Source organism: Scyliorhinus canicula, chromosome 15 (assembly GCF_902713615.1).
Source record: "Scyliorhinus canicula chromosome 15, sScyCan1.1, whole genome shotgun sequence".
NCBI classification, from domain to species: Eukaryota; Metazoa; Chordata; class Chondrichthyes; order Carcharhiniformes; family Scyliorhinidae; genus Scyliorhinus; species Scyliorhinus canicula.
The window spans coordinates 10,299,406-10,325,899 of NC_052160.1; the positions used below are offsets into that span (position 1 = coordinate 10,299,406).

General features: G+C 43.0%; 1 protein-coding gene across 6 annotated transcripts in view; it reads right to left on the reverse strand.

The window, feature by feature from the left end:
• Positions 1-26,494, reverse strand: part of clec16a (C-type lectin domain containing 16A) — a 303,082-nt gene that overhangs the window by 29,386 nt on the left and 247,202 nt on the right. For 5 of the 6 annotated variants that reach the window (XM_038820933.1, XM_038820930.1, XM_038820934.1 and 2 more), the window contains one exon: positions 3,389-3,544. The exons of the other annotated variant lie outside the window; for it this stretch is intronic. In XM_038820933.1, coding sequence (XP_038676861.1) covers positions 3,389-3,544 — 156 coding nt within the window. The remainder of the gene's footprint in view (positions 1-3,388; positions 3,545-26,494) is intronic. 6 annotated transcript variants of the gene reach the window in all.

Genomic DNA, 26,494 nt, shown 5'->3' on the forward strand with positions numbered 1-26,494 from the left:
AAAACTTACAGCCCTCAGAGAACTCTGTGCTCCCCTAATTCTGGCCACTCCTGCATTCCAGATTTCTACTACCCCACCATCAACACAATGACTTCAACTACGGGCCCCTAGTTCAGGATCCCCCTCCATAAATCTCAGTCTCTCTCCTCTTTTACTCCTTAAAATCTATCTCTTGGCTAAACGTTTGGTCACCTATCCCAATAACTCCTTTGATGTCAAATTTAAATCTGACAACATAACAAAATGGCTTTCTAGAAATGTTAAGAGTGCTTTATAAATACTAATTGTCAATGTAAAACAAACTCCTACGTTTATGGGAGTGTGCACCTGAATGATACAATCCATATGAATGATTGTTTGCTACTGGCATAGCACTTGGGCTGTTCCATCAAGCCTGGGAATTCTTGGGGACGGAAAAAAAAAAACAGGGCTCCTGCTTCTGGGGGAATCCGATACCCATAGCATGACAAGCAAGCAAGAAGCAAGTGCATTCAGGAATATAGGAGAGGGAAGAAAACTGGCAGGAAACTTTCAGTAAAGCGTTTGATAAGGTTCCCCACGGTCGGCTATTGCAGAAAATACGGAGGCTGGGGATTGAGGGTGATTTAGAGATGTGGATCAGAAATTGGCTAGTTGAAAGAAGACAGAGGGTGGTGGTTGATGGGAAATGTTCAGAATGGAGTTCAGTTACGAGTGGCTTACCACAAGGATCTGTTCTGGCGCCGTTGCTGTTTGTCATTTTTATAAATGACCTAGAGGAGGGCGCAGAAGGATGGGTGAGTAAATTTGCAGACGACACTAAAGTCGGTGGAGTTGTAGACAGTGCGGAAGGATGTTGCAGGTTACAGAGGGACATAGATAAGCTGCAGAGCTGGGCTGAGAGGTGGCAAATGGAGTTTAATGTGGAGAAGTGTGAGGTGATTCACAAGAATAACAGAAATGCGGAATATTTGGCTAATGGTAAAATTCTTGGTAGTGTGGATGAGCAGAGGGATCTCGGTGTCCATGTACATAGATCCCTGAAAGTTGCCACCCAGGTTGATAGGGTTGTGAAGAAGGCCTATGGTGTGTTGGCCTTTATTGGTAGAGGGATTGAGTTCCGGAGCCATGAGGTCATGTTGCAGTTGTACAAAACTCTGGTACGGCTGCATTTGGAGTATTGCGTACAGTTCTGGTCGCCTCATTATAGGAAGGACGTGGAAGCCTTGGAACGGGTGCAGAGGAGATTTACCAGGATGTTGCCTGGTATGGAGGGCAAATCTTATGAGGAAAGGCTGATGGACTTGAGGTTGTTTTCGTTAGAGAGACGGTTAAGAGGTGACTTAATAGAGGCATACAAAATGATCAGAGGGTTAGATAGGGTGGACAGCGAGAGCCTTCTCCCGCGGATGGAGGTGGCTAGCACGAGGGGACATAGCCTTAAATTGAGGGGTAATAGATATAGGACAGAGGTCAGAGGTGGGTTTTTTACGCAAAGAGTGGTGAGGCCGTGGAATGCCCTACCTGCAACAGTAGTGAACACGCCAACATTGAGGACATAAAAAAATTTATTGGATAAGCATATGGATAATAAGGGCATAGTGTAGGTTAGATGGCATTTAGATTTTTTCCATGTCGGTGCAACATCGGAGGGCCGAAGGGCCTGTACTGCGCTGTATCGTTCTATGTTCTATGAAACAAGGAAGGAGTAAAAATATTGAGCACTGCAGGTTGCAACATACAATTTAAGATTCCCATAATACATGTCGACTGATACTTTTACCTTGCGGCATGTGATGAATCAAAATTACCTCAAATGTGGTACTGTTTTGTAGTACAGTCCTAAGTTGTATTCTAAGATTACTGCAGAGTAAATATATGATTTTTGATAAAATAAAGTTTACTTTTTGATAAAATACAGTTTTGTGTGTACATGAACCACTTATCATTTTATGTGGTGCAGCCAGCGCGCCACAATGATGGTTTGCACTGAAAGGTTAACCAGATAGAAAACAAACATATTTAGACAATAGTTGCCATAGGAGCAGTGGCGCTCTTGTTATCACTGCCACTTGGGGCTAAATTGGGCAAAACTGGGGAAATAATGCAATGAACCCCCTATGTGCATGTCACATGGGAGGTAGGTTTCAGGTCCTGTGTTTTTTATTCACTCCTTGGCTCAATCGCAACTGTGGCATCTTCAGGACACGTGCAGAGAAGGACAAATACTTCCTTGCAAGCGAAGACACTGGCTGCCTCCTGTGCCCCCATGACCAAATTACATCATTTAATGGTGGGTTAAGGTGCTGCATTGTGGGGTGATTTAAGGGCAAGAGGAAGCGTTCCAAAAGAAAGTGAAATCTTTTGTGTCTTGCCGAAATTCAATTGTGCCGATTCCATCAAATAGCAGATAGGTGTCCTGCCATTTTAATTGTAAACCTGTGATAAAGGTTCAAGGATAGCGACATTATCATTAAAAAGCAACCACTTCTCAGAGTTAGATCCCTTCACCCTTTAGGGGCAGGATTAGATGTAGCTGGTTACCTTTTCCCAAAAATCTGTCAGAACTGTTACACATCAAGCGGTTCAGTACATTTTAATCATCTCTTAAAATTGGGTTTAGCTCAGTGAGCTGGCTTGTAATGCAGAACAAGGCCAGCAGCGTAGGTTCAAGTCCCGTACCAGCCTCCCCGAACAGGTGCCGGAATGTGGCGACTAGGTACTTTCACAGTAACTTCATTGAAGCCTACTTGTGACAGTAAGCGATTTTTCATTTTTTTTTCCATTTCAAATTGCTACTTTGTAAATCAGGCATTGGAGCTCTGCAATCTTGGAACACAAAGTCCTGCCTGTAGAAAAGGCTACTCAAATCCATAGTAGGGAGTAAATACTAGTGTTATCAAAGAACCATCTGTTGCGTTTCTTTGTGTGATGCTTTCTTAAGCTTTGCAACATATTTTCACATGATTATCACATGCTGAATTAATTTGAGCTACTTTTTAGAAACAGGACAATTAAAATATTACTTAACACACTTGCTCTCCAACTTCCAAGGAACTCATTTTGGTTTCTGCTACAATGTGCAATATTACACAACACGGTCACAGAAATACCACCAGCATGATTTTTGTACTTTGCTTTGGTTATTTAGCCTGCTTACATTTAAAAAAAAAACAGAAACAAACTCTGCATTGGGGAGCAAGTTTCATTGTGAGTGCAGCCTGAATGGGCCATCAGCTTAAGTGAGCTAATGGGGTGCAGGGTAAGAAGGCTTTTAGATCACAATTTGATACTCTTACGTATTCATTACCATAGCAGGATAAAAGGCAGTTTTATGGATTGTTCTACCACTTCTTAATGCATTAACCAAGTCAATCTGTTCAGGATCTGAAAGATGCAGCAGAATTACCTGTGGGGCTCTGAGTTGCGGAGGGAGTGGAGGTTGCGCTGGTGGTGATGGTATCGCTGCAGCCTGTGCTTGTAGTGATGGTACCACTAGAGGGTGGGGAAGGGGACGAAGCTGGAGAGGGGCTCTGCTGGTTTATGTGCTGCGCCACTGCAAACCCTAGAAAGCAGTTAAAGAAAAAGTTTTTTTTTACAAACCAGGCCCTTCGATAATTTCCAACCTAAACAATTCAAGCTTTAAAGATTTCCTCCACCACCCCCACCCCACATTTCTCTTTAGTATTGCTGTCACCCAAACTTTTAATCTACAGGACCTCATTTTTTATTATTTCATGGAGCAAGATTGGCGATTTAAAGAAATTCCATTTACAATGGCAATGAGTTAAATTCGCCCATTTCAGCGAATTTGGTGTAATCTATATTATTCAAGTATTGAAACATGACAAAATGTTGCAGTTTAATTGCTTGTGCAACATCCTAAGAGAGACCTCAAGATCAGAACTTGACACTGCTATCCAATTTCAGCGTAGCCTGACTAAAATACAGAATAGTCTCACCCACATTGGCAAGTGTGGGTGAGCATTCAAAGACGTGGTTGTTATAAATTAGAAATGTCACCTGGCTCTAATTCATAGCTCATATAAATTTTTAAATCCATCTGGCCACCTGCTCAATTCTAAGCTTATACGTCAGGAGTACGAGGATAAAATCCTATAATTCAGAAAACTTTTTCAAAAAGCTAACATGTCTAATTCCACCGTACAATCTTAGTAGATTTCGAAGATACATCACTGCATAGAAATGCATTGTCGATTAAGACGGTTGAGCTTCAAGCGTTTCTGAAGCAGATACAGAATTCAAAATGCGGAAGAGGATTTCAAAACATTGAAAATAACAACTTTTTTTGTCTTGCATCAGCTACTTTAGCTGGAACACCCTGAGCAGGCCCGACCTGCAGTAGGTGACCTTAAGAGAGATCTTATCAGGAAATCAAAATGCGTTAAAATAATGCTGAGACATCAAAAAGTTTTCCTCAAGGAGGTGGTAATGTCACAACAGCCTAACAAGGTTTCTAATTTAATCCAAACCTGATGACTTCTTAACCAAATATGGCACACCTAGATTTGAAAAAACCCCAGCACATTTATGAACACAATTATTAGATTATTTACTGCAGACTCAAGATTTTAAATGAAAGTTCAAACCTCTACATACAAATATCAGTCATCCACAAAGATAAAATATATGTTGCTGAATACAGTTCTTTCAGAAATCTATTTACATGCTCACTTTGGATCGCATCAAAAGGGTAAGAAAGAGAAAATAACCTTGTTTATACTGAGTGAGTTTCTTTCAAAAAGATACAAAGACTTTGTCTACAGTGACTGATTGAACATTCATTCTGCTTCCATGTACACCAAGGTATGTGTAGGGCACGTCTGCGTGGACCATTATTGCACCAATGTGTTTGGTTTCCTGGGCTGCTAGGTCAAGTCATTAATGCTGAGTACAGGCACGCAGTTAGAATCCTTAAAACAAAGTCAAGTGAAATCTGATGAGGGGGTTATGGACCTGAAACGTTGACTGTATCTCTTTACACAGATGCTGCTAGATCTGGTGAGTATTTCCTGTATTTTACTTTTGTATTTCAGATGTCCAATATCCACGGTATTTTGGCTACTGCCCCGGATGCTGCTGAGGCTGAGGAAGCACTGCCCCTACCGTTCTGTCAATAAAGCATGTATCAAAGCATAATTGAATCCAAAACCGAACAACATACCTCAAAAAGACCCAAAGGAACAGGCCAATGGGACTTGAGCACAAGAAGGAATAAGAAACAGACGCATACAGTTTTGCCCCTTTAAGGTGGTAGGCATGAACTGCATGTTCAGTGCAGCAGGCTGGTGCCACTGACACTTTTGAAGCACTGCTCACTGGCACCAACCTGATGCCCAAGGCCCTTTATCCAGGAATATTAGAGGCAGGAACTTGGTTTAGTACATTACCGCAAATCTCAATCATGCATGTTTGCAAAGATGATTATCCGAAGCTGCTGTCTTGACCCTTACGTTGAAGGCAGTCGTGGCAAATTTTTGGAAATATTACATAGTGCCATCTTTTTCAGTTTCATCACTATCCCTGGCTGCCAAAGAACCACGCTTTTGAAGCCATGCTCATTTAGAAATTTGGCCCAGTTAAGTTTGGTACAATGACACTCATTTCGAAGGTACTTTGAAAGTACAACCTTCTGCCCAGTTATAAAAACCTTTTAAATCCTTTTCCAACATAATTGACGTTTTCAGGATTTGGATTTGAAAGGATTTGGATTCAGTTGGAAAATAAAATATCAAGCAGTCTTCCAGGTACCTCCTTTGTGGGAATTCTGCATAATACATTTAATTAATACTCAGAATTGCATTTGTCCCAATTCACCCATCTCATTTTGATGTGGCACATGGGGCCTCTTCTATCCATGGATATTGCAAAGGTAATGGGTCCTGATAATATTCCGGCAATAGTACTGAGGATTTGTGCTCCAGACCCTGCTGCATCCCTAGCCAAGCTGTTCCAGTACAGCTCCAAACACTGGCATCTACCCGACAATGTGGAAAATTGCCCAGGTGTGTCCTATACACAAGTAACAGGACAAACCCAACCCAGCCAATTACCACCCTATCAGTCTACTTTCCATTAGCAAAGTGATGGAAGGAGTCATCAACAGTGCTGTCAAGTGGCACTTACTCAGCAATAACCTGCTCACAGACGCTCAGTTTGGGTTGCGCCAGAGTCACTTAGCTCCTGACCTCATTACAGCCTTGGCTCAAACATGGACAAAAGAGCTGAATGCCAGAAGTGAGGGGAGAGTGACTGCCCTTAACATCAAGGCAGCATTTGACCGAGTATGGCATCAAGGAGCCCTAGCTAAACTGGAGCCAATGGGAATCCGCTGGTTGGAGTCATACCTAGCAAAAAGGAAGATGGTTGTGGTAGTTGGAGGTCAATCATCTCAGCTCCAGGACATCACTGCAGGAGTTCCTCAGGGTAGTGCCCTCGGCCCCAACCATCTTAAGCTACTTCATCAATGACCTGCCTTCCATCATAAGGTCAGAAGTGGGGATGTTTGCGGATGACTGCATAATGTTCAGCATGGTTTGCGACTCCTCAGATAATGAAGCAGTCCGTGTCCAAATGCAGCAAGACCTGCACAAGGTTTGGGCTGACAAGTGGCAAGTTATATTCACGCCACAAAGTATAAGGCAATGGCCATCTCCGACAAGAGAGGATCTAACCATCGCCCCTTGACATTCAATGGCATTACCATCGCCGAATCCTCCACAATAAACATCCTGGGGGTTACCATTGATCAGAAACTGAACTGTACTAGCCACATTAATACTGTGGCTACCAGGGCAGGTCAAAGGCTAGGAATCCTAAGGCAAGTAACTCACCTCCTGACTCCTCAAAGCCTGTCAACCATCTACAATGCACAATTCAGGAGTGTAATGGAATACTCTCCACTTGCCTGGATGAGTGCAGCTCATCAAGAAGCTCAACACCATCCAGCACAAAGCAGCCCACTTGATTGCTCCCCTTCCACAAACATTCAAACATCAACGAGCAGTGGCAGCCATGTGTACCATCTACAAGATGTACTGCAGTAACTCACCAAGGCTCCTTAGACAGCACCTTCCAAACCCACGACCACTACCATCTAGAAGGACAAGAGCAGCAGATCTGGGAACCTCTTCACCTGGAGGTTCCCCTCCAAGTCACTCACCACTCTGACTTGGAAATATATCGCTGTTCCTTCACTGTCGCTGGGACAAAATCCTGGAACTCCCTCCCTAACAGCACAGTGGGTGAACCTACACCTGAAAGACTGCAGCAGTTCAAGAAGGTAACTCACCACCACCTTCTGATGGGCAACTCGGGATGGGCAATAAATGCAGGCCTAACCACATCCTGTAAATGATTTAAAAAAAGATCACATTGCTAAAATAGTTTGGTTAGATGAGAACTTCTTAAAGGAATTGTGCTCTCCTTCTCCCCACCCATAAAATACTATTTGTCGAAGAGGGTTTGAAAATTGAAGGGGAAAAAAAAAAAAATCAATGATAGATTTTACGAAAACTGCAAACACTTTTCAAAATTATTGCCATCATCTGGGAAGTACAATATTTTACAACGCTGTAGAACCAAGGTCCAGAAAATAGAGCCCCAGGATGAAGAGCAAGGGAAGCTAAATAACTCTGAACATTATTCATCGTGTCGTCAAAAACACAAGCGATGCAGAAGGGGATGAATGATTTACTCGAGCAGGTGGAGGCTGATGGTAAAAGATCAGTGTAACCTAATCTGGACAGAATTAAAATATTTCAACGCAAGAGTTGATGGTTGTGTTTCAAACTGCTGCCTGTCCGAGGAAGGTTCCCGATTGACAAATTGGCTACATCTTTCAATACTACAAAGTACAAGACAGCTTACTAATGGTACAGTCAAATTAAGCATTCAAACAATAACTGCAGATATGAGAAATCTGAAACAAAAACAGAAAATGTTGCAAACGCCAGACAGATCAGTCAGCATTTGTGGAAAGAAGACAAGTCGACATCTTGGGGGTATAAAGAAGGGTCGGCACCCTTGTCTTGTTTGTTCTGTCCACAGATTGCGACCGACATGTCATGCATCTCAAACACTTTCTATTTTAAACTAAGCACAAACTGAATTGAAGAGCAACGTTTGAAAATACAGAACCTCAATTTAACTCCCATGTCATTATATTCACAGCAACACACACATTAATGCTGTCGGCCTGGTTATGATGATGAATAATGACTGACGATAGATATTTTCTGTTGGAACCAATCTCATTTTAACAAACTCTAGCCACAAAGCAATTAGATGCCATTTGTGTAAAACACTACCATTGGTCCCAATTGCCAAGCCCGATCGACACTGCTGAACTATCAGAGAAAAATCATTAACACTAATTCTAGTAATGCTATCAGGGGACAAGTGAAAGTGGATCAATCAATTTATTAAGAGTCTGCCTCATTACACCACATTGTTATATAGCTGTTAGAAATGATACCATTAACGTGTGTAGGAGAATTAACCTTCTTAAAGTTATTCATTAGTAGTACTTACCTTCCACCGAGAGGGCATTAATAAAGTAAAGAACAAGTTTAAAGCTTTGATCAGAGTTGCTTGTTAGCAGCCTAACGTTCATATATGTTGGCACAAATGCTGTTATTTAAGATCCTACGAGTGGATACAGTTGCAAATGTTTACAGAGAAATCTAACGGAGTAAAGTATCAGGAAGGCTCTGAAAACATTGCTGTACACCAAAGGCATTTAGGGGTACAGTATTAGTGATTCATTGAACTATACTATTTCACGTATACAGGTGAGTTTATATCTGTCTGCAGCAGTGTTACGGAGTTCTTTTGCAACGCGGAGAGTCACATGCAGGTTTGTACTTCAAATGATGAAGCAACAAAATCTATTCAATGCTGCACGAGCATTAACACAAGAGATATGACTAAGAAACATACAGAACGGTGTTTGGGGTGTATGGCACCTGAATCAATGGTCAGACACTTGTTTCTATGATTCACCGGAGGTGGTGTTACACTACAAGTGCTGGCATTGATGCTGTACAGATTAACCAGTATGAATGACAAGGCTGAAACAAACGCTCAAGACCTTTCACAGATTAAATAGCTAAAAGCAAAGGTGCAGATGATGGGCAGAACTTTTTAAAATAATCTTGATTAGTGCCACAAGTAGGCTTACATTAACACTGCAATGAAGTTATTGTGAAAATCCCCTAGTCGCCACACTCCGGCACCAGTTCGAGTACACAGAGGGAGAATTCAGAAGGTCCAATTCACCTAACAGCACGTTTTTAGGAACTTGTGGGAGGAAACCGGAGCGCACGGAGGAAATCACACAAACACGTGGAGAACATGCAGACTCCGCACAGTGACCCAAGCCGGGAATCAAACCCAGGTCCCTGGTGCTGTGAAGCAATAGTGCTATCCACTGTGCTACCGTGCCGCCCATAGCAGAACCTGCAGTAGCACTTGTTTGATAATGGCTGCATTGATGTTAGTTGCATTACAGTATTGCATAACAGCTTTAATTCATTCACTGGTCTGGACAGTAAATGGTGGAAGGTTTTTATACGGTGGAAGGCTTTTATACGGTGGAAGGATCACTGCTGAGCCCAATCTCAACCTTCCATGATATTCAAACTCATGAACTTAAAAACAGAATTTCTGGAGAGTTGCACTCCCTGGAACTCTCTCCTTAAATCCATCCAATTGTAACACTCGACACTCTCTTCAAAAACCACTGAGACTTATCCTCACCAATCAACCTGATTGATCCGCTGATTACCGTCCAGCATTGTTTCTTTTCAGCTTGTGATGTACTATGCCAAATGCACCTCAGAAATTTAAGTTGCTCAACAAATCTAATATATCGTTGCCCTAAACACTCATCATCTTGAGCAAATTAAAATAATGCTCATGTTATTAACAGTACTTGATCTAGTGAACTGATCTGGAATTGTGATTAAACAAATACTGCCAAGGAACAAAAACAGTGGCTAAAAATTGAGGATCATGCTAACGTCAATTACTTAAGCAAAATTTAACAAAGTCATTGGACCTGAAACGTTAGCTCTTTTCTCTCCTTACAAATGCTGCCAGACTTGCTGAGATTTTCCAGCATTTTCTCTTTCGTTTCAGATTCCAGCATCCGCAGTAATTTGCTTTTATACTTGAGCAAAATTATACTGGCTCATTCCATCCATCAGAATAAGTGCCCAAAGGAACACCTTCTTGTAAGTTAATGAGAAGGAAAGTAATTTAATTATGGGCCCACAGGTTTCTTTCCCAATTTGGCGCATCTAATTTTCTTTGTCAATACAGACCAAAGATATGTTTTAAAATTTTTTTAGAGTACCCAATTCATTTTTTCCAATTAAGGGGCAATTTTAGCGTGGCCAATCCACCAACCCTGCACATCTTTGGGTTGTGGGGGCAAAACCCACACAAACACGGGGAGAACGTGCAAACTCCACACTGACAGTGACCCAGAGCCGGGATTGAACCTGGGACCTCGGTGCCGTGAGGCAGCGATGCTAGCCACTGCGCAGCCCACCCTATCCACATTTATAATGGAAAAGATTAACCTGTAAAGTGCTCAAATGGGGGGGGGGGTCAAAATATGGCAGGAGTCAAAATGAATAATATACAAGACAGAGTGTGGGACGAGGTAACTGTGATAGGCAAGTAGAATGGGATTCATGAAGTCAGGCTGTCTAATAGGCAACTTGGTTTGAGGATCAGGCTTCTTCTGCAGGGCAAATAAACCAGTATGTACAAAAGTAGAACCATCAACACATTTTAGTGGAGAAAAATGCACATGTGAAGGGAAATACTATTTGTTCTTTGTACACAATACGACAAAGAAATTATTATCCCATACAAAATAGACAACTGTGTGCTCTTCATACATATTTTCCCCATTCCAAAGATATGTTGGCTGCAACAGTTTCTTGGCTATTGGTGAGACACAAGATCCACTCCATTTGTGCATGTCACTGTTGTTTAACACGCACACACACACATAGACCTTTTTGCATTCCAGTGCTACGTAATCTGTCTCACAATGCAAACAGGGGGAATTCCACTGCATTACGTTTTCTTTAGTAAGCTGTAATTGTTTCAGCAAACCCGTTTTTAAAATTTGCTCAGGAGGAAGGGGAATTTGATATTAAGGTAAAGGTCAAACACGAAAACATATAGGATAGCCAGAAGTGAATAATCAGAGAGCATTGATTTACCACCAATAGACCTGGAGGGGAATAGACATGCAGATAATTGCCAGGACCTGGAATGCTCTGCTTGAAGAGGTGGCGGAACCAGACTCCATAAATAATTTTGCAAAGGAGTTAGTCCGATACTTAGGAACAAGGAACTTACAGGGTTGTGGACAAAAAGTGACTGCTCTTTCAGAAGGCCAGCACAGGCAAGATCGGTCTAATGTCTTCCATCTGCGGCGTATGCTTCTACAATTCTAGGACAACAAACTCTTGTTCATTCTTCTGTCCATAACCGTTGAGACACTAAGGTCAATTACAGCATTTCTACAACCATCAAAGCTGAAATCAACTCATTCAAGAGCAATTGGGGACCAACTTCCTCTGTGTGGCTTAGTTGTTCACTGTTAGCTCAAAATTATATGACAGCAATATTATTGAATTAAGTTAATGGTGGCTTGAATTTGCTATTGGCTTTCAAGAAATCAATGTGAGGTGGTGTTTGTGGTGCAACAAACAAGTTATAAAGTTTGTATGGGGCAGCACGGTGGTGTAGTAGTTAGCACTGCTGCCTACACCACCGAGGACCCGGGTTTGATCCCGGCCCCGGGTCACTGTGTGGAGTTTACACATCCTCTCCGTGTCTGCGTCGGTCGCACCCCCACAACCCAAAGATGTGCAGGATAAGTTGACTGGCCACACTTAATTGCCCCTTAATTGGGTGCTCTAAATTTATAAAACAAGTTATATAGTTTGTAAAAGTAAAACATTGTCTACCATTTCACAATTAATGACCAAGGAATAGGTTAACGTTTCATATTTTTGTTTCATTTTCTGATTACATTTTCATACATATTTTTGCCTCTGGATTGAGGATGACTTGCTTCCAGTTCAATTCAATGAGTTTTGAGATGGTTGATAAATCCAATCCACGATCTGCAGACACTGTCACACATGGGGTGGGTGGTGATTGATGGATCCGGTTGATGAGTTGTTTGCAGGTTTGTGTGCTCTCCCACATGGCTTAACTTTGCCTCTGTGTTCCCGACGAAGTCTCTCCATCTGTTCAGTGCCTTCGTGAATGAACCTTCTCGATTGTGGTCGCACAAAGGCAGGAATTCATGAACTTGCAGGGATTTTCAGACCTTTTCAGAGATGTTCTGAGGATACCCTTAAAGTGTTTTTTCAGTCTTCCTGGAGGCCTCCTGCCAGGACCCAGTGGCATAAATGGTTACAAATAACTAGATCTCTGATGTTTTTACTAAGCACAGTAAGAGGTCTGACAACACCAGGTTAAAGTCCAACATGTTTGTTTCAAACACTAGCTTTTGGAACACTGCTCCTTCCTCAGGTGAATGAAGAGGTACGTTCCAGAAACATAGATGTGTTTGAAACAAACCTGTTGGACTTTAACCTGGTGTTGTCAGACTTCTTACTGTGCTCACCCCAGTCCAACGCCGGCATCTCCACATCTTTACTAAGCACAGAAACATTGTGCATGGTATTTAATGCCCTCGCCCTGTGGCAGAGAGCATTTAATCATGCAGGAGGGTGGTGTGTGGAGGTCCTGCTGCCTTCACGCCATCGACCGATTAAAAGTCTGTGATGGGAAAGCCCATGAACAACCTTCCCACCTCGCCGCAATTGAGACCTTTAACTTGTTAACCCAGCAGTGGGTGGAGTACTCGTCTTGTAAGAAACATGATAAGCAAATCAGTGAAGATTGTGGGATGTTGGAGTGCAGCAGGTACCTCGTTCAAAGCTGATCAGTGCCTGATCGGGAACCTAGCTTGGTGAAGCATGGAGGGGCACCCCTGCAACACTTGATGGGCGGGACTTCCACCCCAGGGGAAGGAGCACCATTATCCAGATAAGTGCCTGAATGACACTTTTCCTGAAAGAGGTGACGTAGGGCTCTCATTGGCTCACCAGTTGGCAGGTGAGACCCCCATCACCTCCATTATATATTACCTGGCATGTAATTTCAAGAGAGGACCTTCACTTAGGCCTGGGGTACCAGTCTCTGTATGTGGGGCTGTTAAAACAAGAACAGCGCTTCCAGAAAAATGTGCAGGCCTCATATAGCTTCATGCTTTCATACTAGATAAACAGGTGACTTGTCCCAATGGCACAATTGTTCTTGCGGATTTATGAGTGGCATTTCCTGGAATTTTGGCTCGTTTGCAGATTAGGGTGCAGCATAAAGGAGGTTTGTGTGTTTACATTCCTTAATAATAAAACCGAAGTTAAACATTTTATCCAGGAACAGATAGGGTTACACACCATCATTCTCAACATTAGTCCCCATATAAAGATCATGAATGCCGTTCACCTTTTACACAATATTCAATAAATAGAGGACTGGTTATATTCATGTTCTATTTGTAGCAAGTTTATCCCTTAAAAATAGGCAACACTGATGGCCAGACTTCCCCTTCAACCTCTGACGATGACACTTTCAAGCATTAAGCCAGTCACGTGTGCTGTGTCTGAATTTATGCATCATTATTAGAACTATCAGCATTTATTTTGGTGTTTTTGCTTCCTATATACGGGGGAATTTCAGTGATCAGCAGATGACGATGGCCAGCAGAGATTCAGAGCAATTCCCTGAATTACCGCACCTTAATGCGGAGGAATTTTTAAAAAACCTCACGAAAAGAAATCCTGTGAGTTACACCCTAGCATAGGACATTAGAGAATTCCCCAGTCAGTAATGCACCCTCCATAACTGATCTATTTCTGATGTTTTGATCAGATTTTCAGTTCGATGGCAATTCCCCATAACATTGCTTTCTAACTTTTACTTTCATTCGTGATCAGAAAAGGCAAAACATTTGTAATGATTTACAACTAGCATGTACAGAAGAGTACTAGTAGGTTACAATCCTTGCTTTGTGAAGTTCTGCATTGTTAAATTGGGATTGCCAGCAGGTTAGCGAAGAATTAAAATAACAATGAGCCAGATATTAAAGTTAGGGAGCGGCGGGGGAAAAAGGCAAGGGGAGTGCGGCTAATTCAATCAAAGAGCCAACAGAGGCGTGAAGGTTTGAATGGCCTCTTTCTCTGCTCCAACAAACACGGGGCGGAGTCTCCATGGCTTCCAGAGCTTTGATGCAACTCAACATTTCCCTCTCTTTAAAAAAAAACACACAAAAAAAAAGAGAGAAGATAAACTAGGAGGGTAAACTAGCAAGTAATATAAAAATGGACAGCAAGACTTTCAGCCAAAGGCCCCTCAGAGAATGAGGAAATAATGGGGAACCACGAAATGGCAGAACATTTGTGCTCAACAAATACTTTGCAGCAGTCTTCATGGTGGAAGACAGCAATATCACTCTAAAAATAAATAATCAAGGGGCAGAAGTGGGGGGCAGATGGGGGAGAATACGAATACAATAACAATCACTCGCGAAGAAGTACTCGGGAAACTATGGGGAAGGCCGATAAATTCCCCGAATCTGATGGGTTGCATCCCCGGATGTTAAAGGAAGTAGCTACAGAGAAAGGGGATGCATTAGCAGTAATCTTCCAAGAATCCTTACATCCTGGAAAAGTCCCAGAGGATTGGAAAACTGCCAATGTAACACCTTTATTCAATAATGTGGGGGGCTGGGGTGTAAAGGAAAAAAAGAGCCCAGGGAGTAATTTAAGCACATAAGAGAATTCCAAATTTGAGCTGTTGTGTAAACCAGGTGACATTTAAGTTAGTACGGACAGGGAAGATGGGTGAATAAGCCGTAGATATGGGCAGCAGAGGGATGGAACCATCAATTCTACGGACACGTGCTTGTAGGGTTAGAATAGCGGTTTTAATATACTTACAACAGAGCCAGCCTGTTCGCCGTTGAAATTTCGATGAACTGGCCGGCTGGCTCTGTGGCACGGATCTTTATACAGCAACTCCAGTGGGAGGAGTTTTGGGCTGAGCCAAGGGGGGAACCCAGTACAAACTCTCGAATACTCCCAGAGCTACTCCCCCTGGGGAGTCAGGTAGTGCAACTGCACTTACAATATCGGTACATATATACAATGGGAACAGAGTGACATTGGTTACTTATAATACCGTGTGAATCTCATTCACCACACAGAGTTTGGGCTGAGCTGTAGTTCAGCAGATGGGGGATGCATTGGTAACCCCAGCCCGGGTCACTGTCCGTGTGGAGTTTGCACATTCTCCCTGTATCTGCGTGGGTCTTACCCCAACAACGCCCCCCCCCCAAAAAAATGATGTACAGGGTAGGTGGATTGGCCCCTTAATTGGGGAAAAAACAATTGGATACTATAAATTTTTTAAAAAGGATGTCTTGGTAAAAATTTCTTAATTTCTGATTATACAAGTTGTTTCCTCTTTCGTACTTGCTAGTTTCCCCAGAGCACACACTTTCCCGAACAACAGGGCTGCTTAGAGCCCAAGCAGCACACACTACCAATGATGTACAATATGTATGCTAGTGGGTACATGAAAGTGGCTGAGATAATAATAATCTTTATTATCACAAGTAGGCTTACATTAACACTGCAATTAAATTACTGTGAAAAGCCCCTAGTCACCACACTCCGGCGCCTGCTCATGGAGGGAGAATTCAGAATGTCCAATTCACCTAACAAGCACATCTTTTAGGATTTGTGGGAGGAAACCGGAGCGCCCGGAGGAAACCTACGCAGACATGGGGAGAACGTGCAGACTCCGCACAGATAGTGACCCAAACGGTGCTGACCACTGTGCTGCCGTGCCGCCCATATAGTCGCCTCACGGCGGCGGTATGCTTTAGCTCAGAAAGCTAATCATGTGATGAACTGTGGTCATGAGCTAACAGCTTACCAGTCAGGGTGATGCAGCATAAACACGTTATAATCCTGTGTCATGTTGGCTGGGTAAATTCTTTTTCACAAACCACACCTTTTATCCTGCATGACTAGTTTATTACTTTCTCAACAAAACCATTTATAATCTGTTTTGGATTATTGACTTTCTAACAAAGAAACCTCTGAACAAATGTTGCCAATATTCACTAGATTCCTTACTTTTGTTGCAATGATAGTCTGAGTTTAGATACAATTTTGTATCGATATATCAAATGGACAGGAACATAGTGGAAGACAAACCACAGAATGCAATGCCACTTGCCATCCTGATTCTCATGAGCGCTCTCTGGTCTTTTGACTCAGAACACTGGGGGTTCAAGCACCAATGCAGTCTTCTGACACCAAGGGAGTAAAAGTAAAGTTGCCATAGTCCCAGATGACCACAGGCTGCTTTCTCCTTTGACAGGCGAGAGGAAGGTTGAGAAGGCGAGGCCTTCGTGAATAACCTCAGTTGGTACAGGAATTGAACCCGCACTGTTGGCCTCGCTTTGCATCGCGAACCAGCTGTCCAGCCAACTGAACTAAACCACCTCCCTACACTGATGGAAGTATTGTGTTTCAGGCAAGACATTACAGAATTTACAGTGCAGAAGGAGGCCATTTCGGCCCATCGAGTCTGCACCGGCTCTTGGAAAGAGCACCCTACCCAAGCCCACACCTCCACCCTATCCCCATAACCCAGTAACCCCACCCAGCACTAAGGGCAATTTAGCTTTGGACAATCCACCTAACCTGCACATCTCTGGACTGTGGGAGGAAACCGGAGCACCCGGAGGAAACCCACGCACACACGGGGAGAACGTGCAGACTCCGCACAGACAGTGACACAAGCCGGGAATCGAACCTGGGACCCTGGAGCTGTGAAGCAATTGTGCTAACCACTATGCTACCGTGCTGCCCCAAGGACTTGTCTGATTTCACACTTGTTCCCACAACAAGACGTCCAAAATAATCTTGGCCCTTCAATAAAGCTGGTACAAAAACAGGTCTCAGTTAAGTTAAAAGAAAGAATAGGAGAAATAATTTAAAGAGCTGCGGGAAACAGACTTTAAGAAAAGAGGGCCATTGGGGAAAAGGTACCACTTTGGAGCAGTTCAGCTCGGCAAAGCCATAAATCTGAAAGCACGCTTCTAAGCTAAGGTTAGAGTGTACTTGGGAATCCAGAGAGATGGAATCTTGGAAGGAAAGATTAAAACCCTGCGAGGTGGGCATTTGGTAAAGCCATCCGGAATGACCTTTGGAGAGGATTTCAAGGACAGATCTTCAAGGGTGGAGATTAGAGACCTTTGTCTGAACAATGAAATTTCAATGAGATTGGTTGACTCACAGCGGGATGAATGTCTGGGTGGTTTGGTGAGGAAATCCATGGAACCCACTTTGGTTGCATCTGTTATTTATTCTCTCATGGGGTGTGTCTGACAACAGTCCATCTATTCAGTCACACGTAGCTCACACTTATCCTGAATTTTAGAGACAAGATGCAATTTGTAAATTGTATCTTTCTGAACTCGTATAGTAAAATCTGTTTTTGTTTGTTCACAATCTTGTGGCTTTATTCCAAAAGGAGGTAACAGCAGAAAAAAAAAGGACGTTATTTAGTTCATTGTGTCTGTGCTGGCTCTATGAGAGCACTCGTCAATGAGTTCCACTCCATGCTTGTTTCTCCAAATGCTGCAGTTTTATTTGCTGGTCATGCTCCAGTCTTCTACACATTGGGCAAGAAAGAATTAGATGGCTGCTTCGTTCAAAACTTTTATTCTGTCCAACAAAATGAACTCTTACCTCCCTTTAGTTCTTCATTCACTCAGTGACAGGAAATGAGGGAATAGGATGAATGTCAGCATTTTCAATGCAGGTAGAGGAGAGAAATAGATGGAATTTGGGAGGGAACTTTCTGTATTGGAGGCTCTGTACCCGTGGCACCAACTTGCTTTTGTTTATTCCGAGAACCCTTGGCACTACACCGTTTCTCAGGTTTCTGGCTCTCCCTGCCTTAACCCACACTGTCCCTGAGATAGTCACATGTTCGGCATCTTGTAAATTCAATTTCTCACAATCTCTCTTAGACAGTCCTTCGGGGTAGAGGATGACTTGCTTCAACACTAAAAATGAGTTCTCAGGTGACCGAGGAGTTCAATGCACAAGCTAGTCTGTCCCAGGTGGGACAGACGGTGGTTAGAGGAGCGGGCGGGTGGGGTGCCCGGATTGCCGTGTGCTCCTATCACTATCGACGCTTGGCTTCAACTTGCTCCAGGCGATGAAACTAGAGGTGTTCAGCTCCTTCCCAGATGCTTTTCCTTCACTTCAGGCAGTCTTGGGCCAGGGATTCCCAGGTAACAGTGGGAATTGCACTTTATCCAAGGTTTTGGGGGTGTCCTTGAAGCATTTCCCTCTGCCTCCCTGGAGCACCCTTGCCGTGTTTCAGCAGGGATGTTGGACTGAACAAGAATGTGGACATTGGTGTGTCTATCCTGCAGGATCTAGGAGGGCAGGTATCACCATTCTTACCGTGAGCTTGGTGCCGGGTCGGAGGTCCTTTTCTCAGGCGACTGAAGGCTGTGGTGACACACCCAAGGTGGTGTTGAACCTCAGCGTTGATGGCTGTCCTCAATGACAGTAGGGTATGGAAAAGAGTCCATGGTATCCAAGGATTCATCATGGACTTTGATGACCTATGGGTGGGGGGGAGTGCAGTGTGGCAGGGGTTTCTCTGATGGAAGTTTAGTGTGTTTAACTGATTTATATTTGGGTTGGTAAACATTGGAAATAAGAAATAGCTAAGTGAGAAAGCCGTATTACCGCTCTCCTCCCTGAACTCTTGCTCATTACAGCCCTGCTCTCCTCACTGAACTCTCGCTCTTTACTGTCCCTCTGTCCTCGCTGAACTCTCGCTCTTTACAGCCCCGCTCTCCTCGCTCATTACAGCCCCTTTGTCCTCACTGAACTCTCACTCATTACAGCCCTTTTCTCCTCGCTGAACTCTCGCTCTTTACTGTCCCTCTGTCCTCACTGAACTCTTGCTCTTCACAGCCACACTCTCCTCGCTCATTACAGCCCCAGTCTCCTCACTGAACTCTCGCTCTTTACTGCCCCGTTCTCCTCTGAGGAAATTCGGCATATCCACTCTAACTCTTACCAACTTTTACAGGTGCACCATAGAAAGCATCCTATCTGGCTGCATCACAGCCTGGTATGCTGCAACTGCTCGGCCCAAGACCGCAAGAAGCTTCAGAGTCGTGAACACAGCCCAGTCCAGTGGCACAGTGGTTAGCATTGCTGCCTAGGGCGCTGAGGACCTGGGTTCGAATCCCGGCCCGGGGTCACTGTCCGTGTGGAGTTTGCACATTCTCCCCGTGTCTGCGTGGATTTCGGCCCCACAACCCAAAGATGTGCAGGTTAGGTGAATTGGCCACGCTAAATTGCCCCTTAATTGGAAAAAATAATTGGGTACTCTAAATTTATTTTTAAAAAACACAGCCCAGTCCATCACACAAACCTGCCTCCTATCCGTTGACTCCATCTACACCTCCCGCTGCCTGGGAAAAGTGGGCAGCATAGTCAAAGACCCCTTCCACCTGGCTTCCTCACTCTTCCAACTTCTTCCCTCGGGCAGGAGGTACAAAAGTCTGAGAACACGCACGAACAGACTCAAAAACAGCTTCTTCCCCGCTGTTACCAGACTCCTAAATGACCCTCTTATAGACTCACCTGATTAATACTACACTCCTGTATGCTTCACCTGATGCAGGTGTCTATGTATTTACATTGTGGGCAGCACGGTGGCGCAGTGGGTAGCACTGCAGCCTCACAGCGCTGAGGTCCCAGGTTCGATCCCGGCTCTGGGTCACTGTCCGTGTGGAGTTTACACATTCTCCCCGTGTCTGCGTGGGTTTCGCCCCCACAACCCAAAGATGTGCAGGGTAGGTGGATTGGCCACGCTAAATTGCCCCTTAATTGGAAAAATGAATTGGGTATTCTAAAATTTAAAAAAAAAAATGTATTTACATTGTGTACCTGGTGTTGCCTGATGATGTATTTTTAAAAAATTTTGTCTTTCATGTACTTAATGATCTGTTTGAGCTGCTCGCAGAAAAATACTTTTCACTGTACCTCCGTACACGTGACAATAAACAAGTCCAATCCAATCCAATCATCATCCCGCCACGCTAGCCTGTACTCCACTCCCACTTTCCTGCTACTTCAGCTTCTCTCTCCTGCATTAATTTCTTCCCATGTCGGAAATCATGGTCTGTCTTTTTCTCATCACTTTATCTCACCTCCTCTGTTCCGATATTTTCCCTCCCAATCCAATTATTGTCAGAAGCCAATATGTGCCAGCCAACCTAGCAAGAAAATCTAGCATGATATCTTTCGGGACCTAAACGTCAGCTCCATTTTGGGGTTATATGGTTTATAATGGTAGTAACAGTGGGGAAGTTGACACCATCTTGAATGGTATGATACTCATACATTAATTTATTTATTTTTTTATAAATTTAGATTACCCAATTATTTTTTCTATTAAGGGGCAATTTAGCGTGGCCAATCCACCTACTCTGCACATTTTTGGGTTGTGGGGGCGAAACCCACGCAGACACGGGGAGAATGTGCAAACTCCACACGGACAGTGACCCAGAGCCGGGATCGAACCTGGGACCTCAGCGCCGTGAGGCGGCTGTGCTAACCACTAGGCCACCATGCTGCCCTCTACTCATACATTAATGACAAACCGATGATAAAGTGTACTCAAAGCTAGAGCACGCTGGCGAGACTTTATGTTGATAACTTGCCAAATAAGAATGACTTATCGAAGAATACACACATCAAACACCAAAAGTTATGTTATAGCTTTTGTTAAAAATTTAGAGTACCCAATTAATTTTTTCCAATTAAGGGGCAATTTAGCCAGCACACCTTTGGGTTGTGGGGGCGAAACCCTCGCGATCACGGGGAGAATGTGCAAACTCCACACGGACAGTGACCCAGAGCCGGGATCGAACCTGGGACCTCGGTGTCATGAGGCAGCAGAGCTAACCCACTGCGCCACCATGCTGCTAGTTATATTAGGGGCTGTTTAGCACAAGGCTAAATCGCTAGCTTTTAAAGCAGACCAAGCAGGACAGCAGCACGGTTCAACTCCCGTAACAGCCTCCCTGAACAGGCGCCGGAATGTGGCGACTAGGGGCTTTTCACATTAACTTCATTTGAAGCCTACTCGTGACAATAAGCGATTTTCATTATAGCTTTGAACACTACATTTCTGTTGAAAAACTCTGCAACTGTTCCACTTCCAAGCCTTCCTGATTGAGTTTGTATCTTCTGCAACTTTTTGCCTAACAGCCATTGTAACCAAGAACAAGATTTGTCATGCTACCAAGTATCATCATGGGCATAAAGGATTTTCTTTTGTTTAACAGGGTTAGTGAGTACTTTTTCTCAGAGTTGTAATCGAAATATCTCAACCGTTCTTGGGGTTAAACAGGGGGGCTCGATAATTGGCTTTTATTGAACAAGATTTCTTGTAATTTGATGGGCATAATGTGGAAGCAGCAAGCACATGTAGTGCACATCTGCACACATATTACCAAGAAACTGCAATGGTTGAGTGCACAGCATCAAGTGTTCTGGTGACACGATATGCAAAGTAATTTCCAAAAATGAGTTACAACATCGAACACACTTTTAAAAGAAAACCAATGAGCAAATCTTTCACAGAATCACACACGGCAATTTGAAAAATATTGTTTTATAATAAGTGTTTGCATTTCAACGCAGGTGATTTTCAATTATTTCCTATGAAAACTCTTTTGGCTCCGTCTCCTTCATAATCTTAATTCTCCCCCCCGCCTCTCTGGTTGCCTTCAAACATTTTTATTTTTCTGTATGTAAAGCTGTGACACACATTTCTGATTGCATCAGCAATATTTGTATTTAAGCTATCGTTTCATTGCTTCTGTGTCAGGTTTTCCTGTGTCTCTTCCCTGTTTCTCCTCACTGATGAGTCTAGCCACTTAATGCATTCCTTTTCTTCCGATTTCAATGTGGGGATGTGGGAGTCGAGGTCTGAGAATGGAGAGTTTATTGCCAACCATGAGGAAGCAGGAAGTAAGTTGGGATACAGAGGGAAATGTCCTTTGATGTGGTGACTGATGAGTACAATGGTGTAAGGCGGGTTGTAAGCGAAGGCTGAATTGTGAAAGAGTGGTAGCAGAGAGGGAAATTGGGTTGTGCAAAATAAGAGGGGGGGGAATGGGGTTCTGGAAAACAAGTAGCTTCTGTTGACATCGCCACCACATAATTTTAAAAAATCAGGGTAGTTTCCTCAGACAGAGAAACCCAAACTTGGGAAAGAAAGTCACACCTTTCTTTGATATCTGAAAACAAGACTGGCACTTCACAGTAGAATCAATAGGTTCTTTAGAGTTGGAAAAACACAAAGTTTGGATCACAAATGTCGCAGAAGCTATGGTTTTACTCCTAGCAACCAGCCAAGGCACAAAGGTAACGATCCACAAAATGATTTACAGCGAGCTCAAACAACAGATGGAAGCAAGTGCTGACGCGGGAAAATGACACTGCAGTCTAGGTACACCCATTTGAAATAAAGTGCTACTGAAAATGTGTGCAAAAATAAATAAGTTATTTATATAGGTTCAGTGACTACTGTAATTGAGGTAAATTAAACAAGCAGTTAATGCCCTGCAATAACCCCAAACTTGCATTGGCATGAGTGGTCAGACGGTTTGTCGGACACATGTTGGCAAGACCCTCAAAGAAACCCTTTGATCAACTTTGAATAATGCCATGGGCTCTGAACTGTGAGAACGCACAGGCAGGGCATGGGTATAAATTTTCATTTGAATAACAGCAGCAGGGCAGCACGGTGGCGCAGTGGTTAGCACTGCTGCGTCACGGTGCCGAGAACCCGGGTTCGATCCCGGCCCCAGGCCACTGCCTGTGTGGAGTTTTCACATTCTCCCCGTGTCTACATGTGTTTCACCCCCACAACCCAAAGATGTGCAGGGTAGGTGGACTGGCCACACTAAATTGACCCTTAATTGGAAAAAAAAATGAATTGTGTACTTTAAATTTAAAAAAAAACAGCAGCTGCAAACAGTGTAGCAAGCCCTCCCATATTGGGTTGAAGTGAGAGCCTAAATTATTTGCCCACGGCAATTCAAAACGATAACTTTTGGACTCAGTGTTGTAATTGCTAACATTAAGACAAACTGACGTGTAATGAAAGCACAGATCTTGAAAATAGACAGTATGCAAATGTTTGCTCAGTATTCCCAACTGTGAAACCATCTGGCATCTTTCTGGGAAACCAAAGTTGCAGCTGGCATAGTTACATGGGTTCCTCAGTTAACAGAATGTGAATTCTAGTAAATGCATGATCTCATTAAAACTCATTTCATTGTGAATAAACAGTATTTCCTCAGATCAACTACAGTAGGAGTTACCACATAGAGTTAGTTTGTATGAATTGGAAAGCTTGAAATGCACATTAAATCTGCATCAACATATTAAACATCTGCCCAGTTAACTACATTCAATACAAAGTTAAAAAAGGGCCCTGTGGAAATTTTAGGCAAGTGTGGGTAATTATTTTAAACACAAATAAGATATGGAAATTTCCATTTTATTAAAGTTGGCACATGTTACAACTTCCAATTACAAAGCCACTCTCTCAGAATCCCTACAGTGCAGGGAGGTCATTCAGCCCATCGGGCCTGCACCGACCCTCTGAAAGAGCACCCTACCTAGGCCCACCCATCGCCCCATCCCCGTAACCCCACCTAACATTTAGACATTCAGGGGCAATTTAGCATGGTCAATCTGCCTAACATTCACATCTTTAAAGGATCATTAACTGTTTAGTTAGTTTTTTCCGGTCAATTCTTTGTTCCATTCTACCCTGGCTAAATCCCTTCTCATTCCATTGAACTTAGCACTCTGCCAATTTCAAAGTCCTACTTTAGATCGTTCCTTGCCCTTCTCCATTGCTGATCTGAACCTTGAGGTACAATAATCACTCACACGCAAGTGTTCCTCGCAGACAATTGGTCCACTCACTTCAGTCCCGAGCACCAGAACCAGCAGTACTTTCTTTCTGGTTGCATTGAGGACATGCTGGTCATGAAAATTCTCCAGAACACATTTCAGGAATTTCTCACCGTCTTTACTCTCTTTTCTAACATTATGCCAATCGATATTTGGGAATAGCGTCATGATATCTGTCATTTGCCTGCAGACTTTCTCCTCCATCTCTCACTATTTGGACTTAATACACTATCCTGAGCAGGGTGAACAGCCCCCTTTTGCTACCCAACTCTAACCAAATTAATTCTGTTCTTTTCCCCTCAATGGAATGCTACAACACCCGTCTCCAAGCAATACTGCTACCAACTTCCTTTTCCTGCCCTATCTTTTCTGGACAGTTTGTTTTCTTGAATAAGGCACTATTTTAAAACATATTTCCATTACTGCTGCTACATCATATTCCCACATGGTTATTTATGCTAGTAGTTCGCCAATCTTAATCACCAAGCTTTGTGTATTTGCATTTGGATTCCTTGCAGTCCTTCTTAATCCGCTTCCATTTAATATGTTACTACTGCCTGCTCTCATGCCATCCAACCTTCTCACTCCTTTAAGCACCTTATTCCTCATCTCTATTTCTATATGCTGGTTTACCTAGCTTGTTAAATTAATTTAAACATTCCCCAGTCACACGAGCGAATCTTGCTGTGAGCACTTTTGTCCCAGGCCATCAACATATACCCTTCCCATCAATGATGCAACTGTTTTTCACTTCTCTACCTTCCATCCCTCATTCTAATGCTTTGCACCACCCCGCTCTCGTCCTACTCTGCATCCTCTTTCCCTCCATTGTGCAATCAGTTGAGCTATGCCTCTGCATGTTGAGTGTTGTAGCAATGCATGTTTATGTACTGTATCATTTTAAATAAAGCATTTCACCTGCAGAAGTATTTCAGAAAAACATCAGCCTTGTAGAATGGTATTTAAATATTCAACATATTCTGTACAAGATGCGAGTTCTTAATCCATAAAGGCAAACAGCCTGTTAAATGTCACCTCAAAATAAACATAAAAGACAAGAGTTCAAAATATACTTTGACATGTTATCTACATCTTCAATTAAACATGTCTGTATAGTAGGGGGTGGTATAACAATTTTAGTTCAATCAATCCCTTGTGTACTTTCTCCATCATTCCTTAGATTTTAGAATTTTGGCAGGTTTCTTTGAGAGCGTTAAAATATAAACATTTCTTAAAGCTTGGAAAGGACTTTGGAAATAATTCTTCCAGTTACGGTGTTCTATAACCTTTAGGTGGACAGAAGCTGGCCCCAGTCTGTAAAGTCTATTATATGTGCACAACAGTTCAAAGGTAGTCACCCAACTTCTCAAAGCGCATTAAGCTGTGAGAGAAAGGCAGCATTCTCCCGACTGAGATCGCTTTCCAACTTAAAAATAAAATGGGTAACATTTTTGAAATCCATCCAATTACCTCACTGATTAACATTAGTGATTCGACATCAGTTACGCGGCTTCCAATTCTAAAGTTCTGACAAAAGGTAATCGATCTGAAACTTTAACTGTTTCTCACTTCACAGATGCCGCCTGACTGCTCAAGTATTGGCGGTTTATGTTTCAGATTTCCAGCATCTGCAGTATTTTATTTTTATTGCAGTTATTTTACCACTCATCACTTGTGTTGCCAATTAGAGAATGGAAACATTTTCACCGTTAAACTCTTGTCACACTGGGATGGAAGCAAATGCACAGTGGGCAGAATTAATGTTAGTGTTCATCTTTTTCACCCACCCTCTCCAATTTACACAGGCATTCTTCCTACTCAATATCAGGTTATACTGGCATCATCCTTCCCTCATCAGTTTATGTCGTTTCTTTTTCTTCACCCCCTTCTTCCCATTTTACATTAACGCTATTCCTCTCCAGTTCACAAAGGCACTCCGCTGATTCTCTTGCCTAGTCTGCAAAAGATGAAGACAGCATTCTCAGGTGCTCCACCCATCCGCACAATTCACCGTTATCTCTTAATTCTTTCCTGACTTCCGATTTCGTAGCAGAGTTTCAAACTCCCTGAGCAATAAGGTAGACAGCAGAATTGGGAAGTGACACGAAGCCTGAAAAGCTCTATATGAAACAAAAGTATTCATTTTTTCCTTTCTAATTTAACACATCTCTGCTGTTTCAGCTTATTTTTATTCACATTTGAGAGGGAAAATTACTTTCAGAATAAAAAGCAGAAAGAAAAGGATGGGTGCTTTTAGTGGTTTTTATTTAACTTGAATGGAGTGGTTCCCCACAATGACATTGCTAAAATCAGCTCATTAACCCAGAACTCAAAACTGCAGTGAC